Below are 13,715 nucleotides of genomic sequence, written 5' to 3'. Positions count from 1 at the left end.
AGACCTCAAACTTCTCATTTTTAAAAAGGAAATAACAATATCTACAGGATGATATGAAGGAAGCAGCCTAGCAATGATGCAGAAGTGACATTAGCCATAATTAATCAATTCCAACTAATTTCACCTGGCTCACGAAATGAAAATTCACTGTAGCACAGCTCTTCCAGCTATGTCAGGGATCAGAGAGTGAAATGCTGTGGGGTGAAAAAAAACCCTGCAGTTGAATTATTTAATGTGCCTTTTGATCTGTTGCATAAAAATGCTGACTCTTTTTCAAAGTGATTTTGACTCATCGCTATTCTGGGTATGGAAAACAAGATGCCTGCCATATAGCCCCGTGCTTTTGGTAAAGCCCAAGCAGTGCATGATGCTGTCTGTCCCTCTGCCTTGCAGACCTTCGACTCTCTGAGCTGTAATGGCAATGAGGAGCTGGAGCAGCTGCAACTGGAAATGATGGATCTGCGGCAAGAAGTCCGAAGGCTAAAGGTGGAGCCTCTCCTCTGAGCGGTTTTCTTGGCTGGTGTCTTCTGCTGTAGCTCGCTGTAGTCGTACGCGAGGGTAATAGCGTAGCCTGTCCCTCTTAAGAAGTCACCAGTTTGCATTCTGCATGTTCCTCGTTAAAAAGGAGACTCATCCTTGGCTCTCCTTAATTGCCTTTTTCTCTCTCTCCTCCTCAAATGCAAACTTATTTGCACTGAAAGTATGCAGTCACTTTTTAGCAGTGAGTAAATGTATTTAAAAATACAAAAATGTGTCTCACTCATGAACATGGAGAGTGCACACGACTGCTTCTGTAAAATATTATTCTGGTGGGTAGGGGCTACCAGACCAGGGCATCTTCTAGAGAATGCCCTATCGCTTGTTGCCTCTAATCTGGTGAAAATACTTTCCACAGTCTCTCCTGAAAGAGGTGGAGAACAGCAAGAAGTCAATGGAAGATGAGCTTCAGAGACTGAACCAGGTTAGTGAAAAGATTGCTGGGGGCCTTGGGGTGGTTTTGGTGGTTGGCGGCTGAGGGGGACGTGGTGCATTCACCAGAACTTCTCATTGCTTCCAGAAAGCACTGGGGTTCCTCTCCGAGAACCGGACACTGCACAGCAAGCTGCAGATGGCAAAGGTCGTGCAGAGACAGGCTCACAGTGCGGAGCAGGACTACGAGGAAGTGATCCATTTGCTGGAAGCTGAAATTGCAGAACTGAAGATGCAGCTGGCGGGGAAGAAAGCAAAACATGTCTCTGAAATAGAGGTAATGCAACCCCTCAGCCTGGGAAAAAACCCACAACCCTCCTGACCCTTCTGCTGTGAGTTTCCCTCCTTCTATTTACAAAGGAAAAATGAACATAGCACATACATCATTTGTTGTGTATGACCACATGGTCTCAGGGTCTCTGTTATAATCTATATAATTTCCACTGTCCATTCCAAAAGGACAGTGGCTTTCTGCTTGTAGCAAATGTCATAAATTGGTGTTTCCAAAAGCCCAGGCTGGAGCATCATCATCACCTTTCTCTTCTTTCCTCTGGCCCTGTCTCAGGAGGACATCCTGGAACTAAAAAGACAGTTGTCCCTGGCTGATGGCCAGTTACGAAAATCAGAAGTGTCACGGAAGCGCCTGGAGATCTGCAATAGGAAACTGCTCCTGTTTGTGCAGGTGAAGTGCTGAACCGCTCCTGGTGCTGGTGGCATCACTGTGGCCTCTTACCTTAAGGGTGATTTTGCAAGTCCAAATAACTTCCTGGTCCTTAAGCAAGAGTTTGTTGGGGTTTGATCTATCTCATCCTAACAAGGCACTGTCTGTTGGTTAGGAGAAACTAGGGAATGAACCCGTGTACAATCACATACTGAAGAGCCATGTAAACACGGCGGTGCAGGTTTGCCTGGTGGCTCTGCTATCCCTGGCTCACTGCTCCCCCCGTGATGCTCTGGCTGAGGCTGCTCCAGGAACTCTGTTGGACATGATGGTAGAAATCCTGTGGTTTAACTTTCCCTTTGTATAACTTTGTATAACTGGACGGTTGCTTCTCTACACAACAAATGTGAACTCAAAGAGTGGTTTTGCTCTTCCAGTGCTTTTTTCCACCAGATTTCCTCCAAAATTGCACACAGTCTTAGTCTTTTAATTGACTGGTCTTCCACTTCACTACCTGTATCGGGAGTACAAGCTTGTGTCACTAGTAAACTGGCCAGCACAGCATCACTAGTACTCAGTATATCTGCTCCAGCTACTAGTAGACTGTCCCAAGAGCTCCTGAAATCACTAGTGGAGCACAAGGAGGCATAGATGCTGCATCCTCTGCTTCAGAGAAGGAAGAATTAAAATGCCTCTAGACCTGCAGCACTACGTGCTGGTGCCTTTGTGGTTTGGAGCTGGACTTTGGAAATGGATTTGACTTGGCCCCAGAGTCAAACATCACAGGATTTTGACCACTGTCTTCCTTTTTTATGCATCCCTCAGTAATGTTTGAGAATTCACTAACTGTGCATGGTAATGAGAGCTTACGCATGCAGGTACAGTCCAGAAACCAGGAATTGCTAGTAGTGATGTTCTTTGGAAGAGTATTTTTATGTTGCATTTCATATATTTTAGTGTTGGTATTAAAATGCGTAATTTAGATGTGGCTGTATATTTGCATAGGCTGTGAATGTTGCTTGAGTTGCAAAAGGCCTTGAGATATTCGCTTCAAGGGCAATGAATAAGCAGAAGCTGATTACTGTCATAATAAATCTGATCACCAGGAAAAACCCATGGGGTTTGTTCTCAGGAATTATTAATTCCTACAAGTTTGAAACTTTTTTTTTTTTTTTTTTTGTGTTGCATGGCAGAACGTCCACAAGGTCCTGAGCACACCCAGTCATTTACCTGATGAGAAAAGGTAGGAGATGGCTTCTGAGAATCTTGAACAGGAACGTGAAATGTCCATTTCTGACCTTTCTCAGGGGAAGGTGATTCACACGCAACCTACCCAGAGTTTCTAAACATACTGTCGCTTTGGAAGTGAAACTATTGGGGAAAGATGATCTGGAGTCTGCTGGTGGATTGGGACTTGGTGGGGTTGGCCTCCATTCAGACTTTTTTGGGGAGTGAGTAGGTGAAATACTCCTCTGCTTAAGTTATTCTTGTTAGCAGAGACCCTAAGCAGGTCGTTTCAAAGAAGCAGAGTTTTGACACACCTGCTTTGCCTAACATAAGCCAGTTTTTTGCTTTAAGACCATGTGCTTTATTATTAGCAGTTACAGTAACTGACAGAGTGTAAGCAAAGAGCTGGCATGACTCTCAACTGCATGAATGGCTGCAGAAATAGAGTTCAGGCTGCCAGACTTCCCTTCAACCTGAACCTATCTCCTATCACTTGGAAAAAAATGTAACACAACTCTATGTGTGCTTTTAATTGATTAAATTGCTGAAAGGTCACTGTCCCATTGGTAATGACCAGCCCCTTTAAAAAAGCCATTTTTTATGAATGATTGAAAACAATTTTTAAGTTTTCAAGATGGTTACTTGTAGTATAATGAAGGAAAAATGTTTCTGAGAAATTCTAAAAAATACTTTGATATCTGCCTGTAACACAACAATGCATGTCTAAAAGAGAGTCTCCTGTGCTGCTGAGCGATCAAGACACAATCCTCCCTGAATACACAGAATTTATATAGAATATCCCTCACAAGAGCCTGGCCGAGATTTTCAATGACCATTCTTATGATAGAAGTATTGATGGCACTTTCCATATTTATAAGAGTCAACAGTGAAACAGAAGAGGATAAAACAGACGCGGTCTCAGATTCATCTCTTCCATCTTCAGATGTTGTTGACCTTTTGCTATCAGAAGCTAAAGAACTGTTAGCGCCAATCCTCTCCAACAAGGATGGTAAGGACTAAATTAACTGGAGGAACCTGAATCCAAACAAGTCTCAAGGATATCTGTTAGTGTAATTTACAGTTTCTACCACCTTCCATATTTTTTGCCATACCAGTTAAGCCTCCCATACTGATTCTCTCATGCTAACTGAGATGTAATTGCCCTCCGTGTATCCATGTGACTCATCTTTGGATCTGAAATGCAGACTCGAAGTGTAAGGAGTCCAAGGGTGTGACTTGTGCCCAGGGCCAGAGGAAAGGCGTTTATCCAGGGAAAAAAAACTAACAGGCAGGAGGATGGTTTCACGGAATTGTAGAAATTCTGGCTGAAAGGGTCTGCTGGAGGTCAGGAGTCAAATCTTCTGCTCCAGGTAGGACCATCACACTTGATCATATCTGCTGTGCTTGCAGCCTCCCAGGATGGAGATCCACAGCCCCCCCTGGATAATGTGTTCCCGTGCTGCATTATGCTCTGTGATGATGCTGACTTTCCCAGCATCCAGTCTGATCTCCCCCAGGTGCAATATGTGGCCACTGCCCCCAGTTATGTTGTCTGCCACTGCCAAGAAGAGCTTGGCTCCAACACCTTTCTAATTGCCCTTGAAGTAGGAGTGGATGCTGCGAGATTGCCTCTCAGCCTCCTCTTTGCCAGGCTAAACAAGCCCAGCTCCCTCAGCCCTCCCTAGCGTCTCCTTGCAGGTTAAGAGCCCTAGGCCTCCCTTTGCTGGACCCTGTCCAGTTTCTCAATAGCTTTGAACCAGGGATCCAAACCTTTGTTACATCATCCAGGTATGACTACAGCAATGCTGAGAAGAGGGGAATAGTAATCTCCCTGTTTCCTTGGCATCCAAATCAGCCTAGATTCCCTTCCCCTCGCATGTCTGTGGATGAGAGAAAATCAGAGAAAAGGCATCTAGCTCCATGAGAGTCTGAATTAACTTTCTCAGTCTGAGACTCTGAGCTTCATCCATGAGCCATAAACATTTCTTGGCAGCAGTTATTTGGCCCTGCTTGTCTCCTTCCATGCAAAAGGAGAGTTTCTGATCTCACTGTGTCAAGATCAAGTGAGCACACAGCCCCAAATAGGTGGCCAGTCTTCACTCTTTGATGCTCTTCACCAACTAAACATGGCCATGGTCCAGCATTGTCTTTGTCTCAAAGCACAAGACACAAGGAAAATAATTGTAGCCTTTAAGGAGCACCTCTGATATATGAGCGTGTCAGCATTTTCAGAGTCCCTGCATCATTTAAATGTGCATTATCATAATGTAACAGTGCTACTTGCATTGGGCATGTTTTCTAACCCTTCACTTATACTTGGCCGTGTGCTTACATTTGCAGCTTTTCCATGTGACAGGGACCAGTGCCTGCCTGCTGAAGGAATTCCAAATTACAAGGAGTAGGTGTCAAAACTGCTGTGGTCTGTAATTTTGACAATATGCATACTAAAAACTCCTGTCTGTTTTGTTGGGTTTTTTAATCAAAATTTTTGCTTGACAACTTTTAACCAGATAATCTAGTAGAGGCCTCCAGATGGCCATGTCAGAGAAATATGTCCCTTCCTAGACAGCAAGAGACTTCCTGCCCTGCACCATGAAGTACGGTGTGAATTCCTGGATCTCTCTTTTGTTTTCTAAAATGTTCTTTTTCCTTCAGGCCAGATGGGAATTTACGGTTCCATGGCTTGTCTAGCTGGCATTTTGATAGACCACTGTGAGTTCTGAGTAAGGGCAAAAGCATCACTGAATGGGTTAATCTTTTATGTTGTGGTCTCAAGATGCTGTGAAGTCCCAGTCAAGGAGAGCAGGACAACACAGCTTTGTTTGGGCCTTCAGTATCTTAAGAACTTCCCTAAAACCTCTTAAATTACTTATATTTAACAAAGCTGTGTCCTAAAGATATCTGCTGAGAGGGCACTTTGAGACTACCACTGTCTTAGCTGATCACCTTAACTCAACATTAAGATCTGCCAGGACCATTTTTTAGTTAGGTAAAGCAGACATTTGCAAACCATGATTTCAAGGTTATGAAAAGCATTTTCAGACAAAACAGATGGCCAGTACAATCCATGGCCTCCTCTTTTTTTTTCCTAAATAATCAGTGTTGTCTTCATGTCCTTCTCCTAAACTATATAAAACATATTTCTCATTTTCAGCCATCTTCATCAGAAGACCACATGGCCCCCTCCTGCAAGCCAGACCAAGAGCGATCAGCTGCAGCCCCCAAGCCCAACCAATGAACTGCCTAAGTAGCCTACCTAAATCTCCCATGGCTTGCTCGTGCTCCAGACTGCAACTGTCCATAACACAGCTGCTGCTGTGCTGGGAGATGGGAAGGACACACCACGGGTGCTTCAGCTTCTAGGCAAAATAGACTGAGAAACAAGCTTTCTAACACGAGACTAATTCTTCCGAACTACCCAAGACTTTATCAGGAACGTCCCCTGCGCGTCTACCTCTGAGTTATCATACAAGGCTATTTGCTCATGGTTTTGTAGCTTTACAGAAAAAATATTCTCAAGAGGCTACAAGGGCCTGGATTTCACTGGCAGCCTTTTAGAGCTTGTATTCTGGGTAGTATGAGGAGCATGAACGTACTCAAGGGACTCAGGGGTCTCCAACAGGTTCCTTTTGGTATTTCATCTGAAAAACCAAAGTATGTTTAGTGACTGTAATGAAAGCAGCTTAATCTGTAGTGTCCTAGCTGTCTTGGGATAGGTACTTCTCTTTTTATTCTTTTTGTATAGCTTATCCCAGCTGCAATGCTTGAAATGGAAAGCACCATCTCAGGTAGTTGTTGGACAGAGTGCAGAGGTTGTATGCGACTGGTGACAATGTATTGCTGAACACCAAGCACTCCCTGGAACGCAAGAGAGGACATAATGAACATATTTCAATAAAGGCCCGCGGTGTCACTTGGAAATTAGATACACGTGATGCAAGATGGTATGTGGAGAGCAATGAATGGGCTAGAGATCCAAGACGAGCACAAGGTCTGGAAAATAAAATGGAAACACTGCTCACAAGGCATCTGCTTTCTGGGTTATGATTGCAGTTGCTGTGTTCAGCATCTCTGAGACAAAGACCCTGCAAGATGCATTGAGAAGCCACAGGAAAATGGGGTGCATTCTGGCTTTTACACAGAATTGTTACAATTACTTCCAATCTCCTTTGTGGGGGTTCAAAGCACATGGATCCTTTATAGCCTAAAATAAAGGCTTAGGAAAAATCATGACCCTCACCAGTATCTACTGTACTTGAAGATATCACTGCTCTGCTAAAACAGTAACTCTGTGGTGGAACTTCACAGTCATATAAATAACCAGTCTGAAATTTTGGTTAAGCTTAATTTCATAGCTCAGGGTAAATTAAACCTTTTGAATGCATGCCTCAGAATAGAAATTAAAGGAGTTCTTTTAACAGGAAACATAATTCTTTGGATCACTCACAAGGAATATTCCCAGGAAGGAGATACTTTAAAACAATATTAATCTTGGGATACCCTATGGTTAATAGCTTGTTCCCCAGTGCTCTCTGCTTCGATGGAACAATAGTAAATACTGGTGTTACTTGTGGGTTTAGCCCTATGGCTTTGTTCTCATCTCGTGTGTTATATAGACAGGGCAAAGCTGCAAGAAGACAGGTAAGAGATGCACTGAGCAAAATCCAGTCTCACCAGTTCGGTCTGCGCTGTCTCTGGAAAAACGTCTCCAGTTTCCCTGGGGTTAGCATAGCAGTGTGTATTCAAAAGCGTTTGGCTGGAGGATGCATCCTAGGGACGTGTCTCCAGCCACTGCTCACCACACTTGCCAGGGAAGAGCACACACAAGAGATTGGGCAGTAGCAGGTCTTCAGCTGTACTGTGTCATTACATACACCCAATGGCACTTGAGAAACCTAGTAGAAAAGGGACAAGTTATGGGGAAAACAAAACTATTTAGACGAAACTTTAATCTTGTGGAAGTCAACAGGAGTTCTGGTACCAGCTCCAAGAATCATGGAATTTTCTCAAAATGTGAGTATTGAACTCCACCCCCCTGAGTGCTGGAAGGACACAGACCAGTCCTGTCCGAGCGGGGATCAGTTACGTGTTCTGAAAGAGAATATACTTGATGCTGCTTCCATAGTCAAGTGATTTGTATTTGAATGTCCCAAGAAAGAAGATTTTGTATAAAGTATCACAGCGGGTGAGGGCTTGGATGAGACAAGCCTGACAAAGCACAAACATTGTGCAGTTCATGGCAACTCATGGCAAAGGATGGAAACAGCGAAATGCTGACCCAGGGCTGCTGTATTCTGTGTATCCTGAGCTGGCTGCTAGCAAAAGAGCTGTGAAGATATTAACCTTATAAAAAGCCCAGACAGTTTTGTACTCTCAGCTTACTGGCAACCTTTTTGGAAAAGAAATCCTCCAGGTTCCTATCAGCCACTGGAGATCCTTGCATCAAGCAAGGATCAAGCACTGTGTGCTTTCCAAAGCAGTCTTATTTCTTAGCTGGTTTCCTTTATTTTCTTTGAATTTATCATGTTCTTTTGCCTTTGCTTCAAGCACAGAAAACTTACTGTTCTCTATTAATAGCGTTGTTACTAACTGCTGCCTTTTCAGAGAAATGTTGAAAGCTAAGATACGATGAGAGTTGTGCTCCTGGAGGTGATGTTGATTTCGGTGACCCAGAATAACAAACCTGTGTCATGCTTTACTCCCAGGCAAGTAGAACTAGGCAGAACTCAGCAAGTCACAGGCTGACGTCTCCTCACAGAGCTACAAACAGCACAGAAAGAGAAGTCACAGATTAAGTCATTTAAACAGGATTCATTTTATTTACGCAGGGCCTGTCTAGCACTCTTGCAGAGAGTCTGTCTTCATTTGCAATATTATAGCTTGCTAGTAAGGTGGTGGAGATGTACTGCTCTCACAACATGCTGTAGCTGCTAAGAAGGTCCCAGTATGACTGAACAGAAATGAGGAAAAGGAGAGGTATTTCTGATAAAAATGAGTCCTGTGTGGTATCATATCTTCCCGAGTGGATAAGATGGAAAATGGCAAGTATTCTACGAGGCACCGGAGAAAATGCAAACAGTGCCCATAAATGGACATAATAGACCATGTTCAACACCCTGCATGTGTATAAAATCATAACGATGCATTTAAAGAGCATCAGCATGATCAGCTGTTGACCTGGAAGATTTGGGGGTTAAATATCACTGATGTGATGGTTTTATTTTGTATTTTTCTTATGCAAAGCAGAAATTCAATTCTTAATTGTTGGTGGGTCAGAGGTTGGGAGACCTCTCTCCCTAACTAAATAAAACAAACCAAGATATGACTATCTAACTATTTTAACTGCCTCAGAAAAAGGGAAGGTTGGGCAAGTAGCCACCTAGGCATTATCTTGAAAGGTGAATGTAGCAGAGAGCCATTAGCACACTGTTTATCTGCAGTCTGATGGGTAAGGTAACTGAATCTGCTGTAAATGTGCTGGACTAGAGCTCATTAGATCTCCAGTTTCGTCTCTGCCAGTGATCTCTGCCATCTCACTGTGTGACCTTGGGCAGCACATTTCATCTCAGTTTTGCACCAGAAAAACTGGGACTGACAGTATCTGCTTCTCTGAGCGGCATGGGGAAGGCAAAGCCCTAGGGACCCATAGGATATGGGGTGCAACCTTCTGGCACAAAAGGATCTGGTGAATGGTGTGGTATGAGGTACTGCTGATCTGCGTTTTCAGTGAAGAAAGCTTCAATATTTTAACTTTAGCTGGCTCGCAAAACAACAGATCCAACTTTTGCTTGGCCTGAATGAAACAGAGCTAGGTTAAGTGCTAAAAGGTTTCTCTACAGAGATGTAGAGGTAGAAGAGGTGAAAGCTAGCCCTGACCACTGCTGTGGAGTAGACTGACATGCCTGTTCCATCGCTGGAGGCTGCAGAGCCTCCTCTTTCTCCCAGCTCCACTCAGTGACACGGGCTGGACTGAAGCCCAGTTCTAGACAGTGGAAATACACTTCCACACTGCTTTAAATATAGCTCTAAAAAGCAGGTGAACTTTGCTGCTGAATTTTTAAAGAGACTCTTTAATGTTTAAACAATGCTGATTTTCTAAGGGTTGTTGAACACGTGTGAAAGAGGGCTGGAAAGCACCTTAGTGTGACGATGCAGAAAGGGCTGGGCTGGCTGCGTGATGCTGCCTTTCTGCTACACCATGATCTCTCTCCGGTGCAGGGCTGAGTCTACCCCGGCACCTCCAAGAGAGACGACAGAATTTTCTGGCCTCACTGACTACAGTGTTGCCACAAACATCCTCCGCAGCTTCTTCAGAGGTCAGCTGCTTTCATAATAAGGTAAATAGGAATAACAATACCATGAACAATCCCTACAAGTTCTTTTCTGCACGTGATGCACCAGCTCACTTGAATTTCTGTTGAGTTTTTCAAATTTATGCCCACAGATGAGGCATGAAAGTTGAGAGGAAGAGAGAGTTTGCAGCGAAAAGCCCTTGGTAATGGCAGAAGTGGAGGCTGAATGGTATCTCTAGACCAGACATCCTTCCTGGCAGACGTTCTCCTTTCTAACTGCAGAGACTGGCAGGAGTTCCTGGGCTGGGCTGCTATGGGGTGAGAACTTCTTCCTGAGCAGCTCCCACGAGAAATACTGAGGGCTGAATGCCAGCCCTTGAGGCAAGCACCCAGGCCTTGTAGGTGGAAGGATAGCAAGAGACTTCACGGCCCTTGGGAGTGCCTGGGAAGAGCTGGCTCTGTGTCAGGGGAAAAGGTAGCCTACCAACGCTGGAAAATGCCAAGGTGACCTTTTGGTGGCAGGAGAAAATATATGTTGGAAAATGGGAATTAGTCAGGGCTGCCCGGCAGAGAAAGGATAGGATGTTACTTGCCCAAATCTTGACCAGCTTTTATGACTAGAACTGCTGCTATTAGGCCACAATGTAGTAATGGACTAGTGTAAGTTTTGCAGCAAGAGGATGGAAACAGTACTTTCTTTTTTCTTCTGTTTTCTCTGAGCAAATTTAACAGTGATCAAGGAATGGGAGAGAAATACCATTTCTCTGAAAATCAAGTTGCTTTCTGAATGGGAAAGACAGCATTTATTTATAAAGTGAACATAGATGTTGCAGGTCTTGAATAACTTTGTGGCTTTCGCTGCCTGACTGTTCTGCGAAGGTCTCTAGGAAAAGCTGCCTGCTCTGACTCTGCAGGCTGCAGCCTTGAGTGCTTTGACATTTGATGGCTCTCTGGGTTCGTTGCTTACAGAGCAGTGTCAGGCTGGTCTCCTCGGTTTGAGATAGCAAAACATTTCAGGAAATATTGCTGATCAGAAATAGGACCACAGCTTCCTGAAATGCCTGCCCAGATAAAAGGATGCTAGAAGTGATAAGGAGACAGGAAAAGAAAAAGCAGCAGTAAACGCGAGTGAGATGTTTTTCAATAACATCATGCAAAGTGGCAGCTGGTCCCTAGGGAGATCCTGAAAGGAAGCTTTGAAGGTGCAAAACATTCCCAGGCTGGTCTCCCACATCCCTCTCCTCCACCACTTCTTGGTGCCACATGCTCCTCCTGCCACAGGACCATGCGCCTGCTCAGCAGCTGTCTCTTCCACCCCAAAGTGGTTGCAGCATGGGCGTCTTTTCCTCCAGGAGAGCCATGTCCTCAAGGCCCCTCACCGGATGGTGACAACTATCTGCTACAGCCTGATGGTTTGATGAACAGAGCCCATTCTCACCATGTGCTCTGGGCAGGTGAACCTCCCCCAAGGTTTGTGAAACAGCATACAAATTTTCAAAGATGCTAGGAGCGAAAAAGGCCGAGAGGTGAGTTAATGCACCCCAGCGTCCTCCTCAACATAGCTTAGCTGGATGATCACCTCTTACCTTGTCAGGAGAATTGAATTAGCGCTGAGGGCTATGGTGTAGTTGGGAACTGTCAGTGTTGGGTTGATGGTTGGACTGGATGATCTTCAAGGTCTTTTCCAACCTAGACAATTCTGTGATTCTGTGATTACAGGAACATTTGCTTTAAGTGTGAGTTTGTAGCTGTGTAGTAAGTCACATAATAAATCAAACCTCCACACAATGTGACAATAGGAGTTTAAGGACTGAGGTGAGCAGGCGTCGCAGCGGGGCAGCTCGTGAAGGCCTGGTCCAGCCCATGACGAGCGGGGTCGTGTCGTTTGGGAGCTGTGGCTCTGCCTCCTCCAGCCCAGACCCGGAGCCAGTTCCTCCTCCTCAAGGGCTGGTGCCGGTCTGGGAAGCTCAGCCATGAGCTCATCTCCACGCACACGCCCTCTTTTACGGCAGGTAAGTCTGAAATTAAAGCTTTCTCCTCATTATGAGTTACCCGGGTCTGGCCTGCAGTGCCAGGCCCACAGCAGCCGCCTAACGGACACGGAGCGGGAAACCCTGTGGTAAATCCTGTGGTAAAACCCCTGCGGCGGCCTCGCCGCGCTCCGCCGGGCCCAGCCCCGCGGGGACCCGCCCCGCTTCGCCGAGGCCACCGGGGGGCCCGGCCGCGCCCTCAGCGTCGCGACATGGCGGCGGGCGGCGCACGTGCGCGGGGGCGGGGCCACAGCCGCCCACCGCCCCCTGCCCCCGCCGCCCCCTCCGCAGCACAATGGACAGCGCTCGGCGGCGCCGCGCGGGCCGGGCCGGGCCGGGCCGGGGCGGGGCGGGGCGGGGCCGGCGCGCGCGGCAGTTGAAGCGGCGCGTGGAGCCGGCGGCGGCGGCGTAGCGCAGCGTAGCCGGGGTCCGCCGCGATCGGCGATGGGCCCGGCCGGGCTCCGGTGAGGAGACGCGAGAGCGGGAAGGAGGGAGGAGGCCGCCCTGGGCGCCGTTCTCCGGGGGTACCTCAGGGGCGGCCGTGTGAGGGAGGGGGCGCGAGGCTGGCCGCGGCGCGGGGGGCTGAGGGGCGGCCGCCGTGGCTCGCTGGGCGCCCGGGCCCTTCGGGCGGTGGCGGGGTGCGGGGGGACCGGTGCGTGGGGGTGCCGGGAGCCGTTATCCGTGCAGCGAAGGGGAAGCTGAGGGGCAATTTTGGTCATAATCCTGCGGAGATTAGGGAGGGAGCGGGTGAGAGCCCGAGTGGCGGTGAGCGGCGGGCTCCGGCTGGCCGAGGACCGCTTCAGGCTTACTTAAGATAAGCGGTTTTAAAGTTGGCTGGTTTCTGTCCGGCTGGGAGGAAGTTGGGTAAGCGCCGGCTCTCCTCTGGCTGGCGGGGGCTCGGTTCGGAGCGGGCGCCCCCGCGGCGTGGCGGGAGCAGCGAGGGGTTCCCGGCTCCTTTTGTGTGCGAGCGCCAGCCCCGCGGCTGGCAGCGCTCCCGGGAGCGGCTCTGCCTCTGCCGAGCTCCTGCTCTTAAAGTTTTAAAAACCAAAAACCCCCCAAAACTGGCCCGGAAGTATTTGTAAACTCAAAGGCTGACTCTGGTAAGTTGCTACTAAATGTATCAGTGTATTTGGGTCAGCTTCTATATAAAACCCCACTGGCTTTAGGGCAGGGTTAAACCAAGCATGTGCTGTTCTCTGGGTCACTTGGTTTAACTCCTCCAAGTAGTAAAATCGGCTAGCGGGTAGTGAGAAGGGGGTTGTGTGGATAGCACTGCCTGTCTGATTGTGCTGGTGGTGTGCCTGCGTACAGCATACCTGTTTGTGTTCAGAGGAAACATGACTGCGAGCTTTACTTGGGGCAAGCTGAAGCAATTTTGTGCTGGTGCTTTGTTGCGCTGTCAAGTGATGTGCTGACTGGACCTACTCTTGTGTGTTAAGCTGAAGCATGTCTCCATTCTTAAGCTGAACTTGAGTATTGGACTATGATCACAGAATCATCTCGGTTGGAAAGGACCTTGAAGATCATCTAGTCCAA

The 13,715-nt window shown here is 47.0% G+C and overlaps 2 protein-coding genes across 10 annotated transcripts in view; both read left to right on the top strand.

The window, feature by feature from the left end:
* Positions 1-6,883, top strand: part of LOC141930492 (syntaxin-binding protein 4-like) — a 49,893-nt gene extending 43,010 nt beyond the window's left edge. For both annotated transcript variants that reach the window (XM_074841413.1, XM_074841414.1), the window contains exons 15-22: positions 394-486; positions 896-961; positions 1,058-1,246; positions 1,535-1,651; positions 2,824-2,873; positions 3,736-3,866; positions 5,198-5,255; positions 6,012-6,883. In XM_074841413.1, the coding sequence (XP_074697514.1) occupies positions 394-486; positions 896-961; positions 1,058-1,246; positions 1,535-1,651; positions 2,824-2,873; positions 3,736-3,866; positions 5,198-5,255; positions 6,012-6,108 (801 nt within the window). In that variant the 3' untranslated portion in view covers positions 6,109-6,883. The remainder of the gene's footprint in view (positions 1-393; positions 487-895; positions 962-1,057; positions 1,247-1,534; positions 1,652-2,823; positions 2,874-3,735; positions 3,867-5,197; positions 5,256-6,011) is intronic.
* A 4,349-nt stretch (positions 6,884-11,232) lies between these two features.
* Positions 11,233-13,715, top strand: part of SEC14L5 (SEC14 like lipid binding 5) — a 46,135-nt gene continuing 43,652 nt past the window's right edge. For 2 of the 8 annotated variants that reach the window (XM_074841410.1, XM_074841408.1), the window contains exon 1: positions 13,113-13,279. Coding sequence is in view for 3 of the 8 variants with exons in the window: in XM_074841404.1 (XP_074697505.1) it covers positions 11,435-11,619 (185 nt within the window). In the remaining 5 variants the exon portion in view is untranslated. Of the gene's footprint in view, positions 11,620-11,656; positions 11,676-12,536; positions 12,644-12,681; positions 12,704-13,112; positions 13,280-13,715 lie in introns of those variants that run through there. The other 6 variants (XM_074841404.1, XM_074841403.1, XM_074841405.1 and 3 more) reach the window with 6 other exon arrangements.

The sequence above is a fragment of the Strix aluco genome, chromosome 15 (assembly GCF_031877795.1).
Source record: "Strix aluco isolate bStrAlu1 chromosome 15, bStrAlu1.hap1, whole genome shotgun sequence".
NCBI lineage: Eukaryota > Metazoa > Chordata > Aves > Strigiformes > Strigidae > Strix > Strix aluco.
This window is presented reverse-complemented; position numbering and strand designations above follow the sequence as displayed.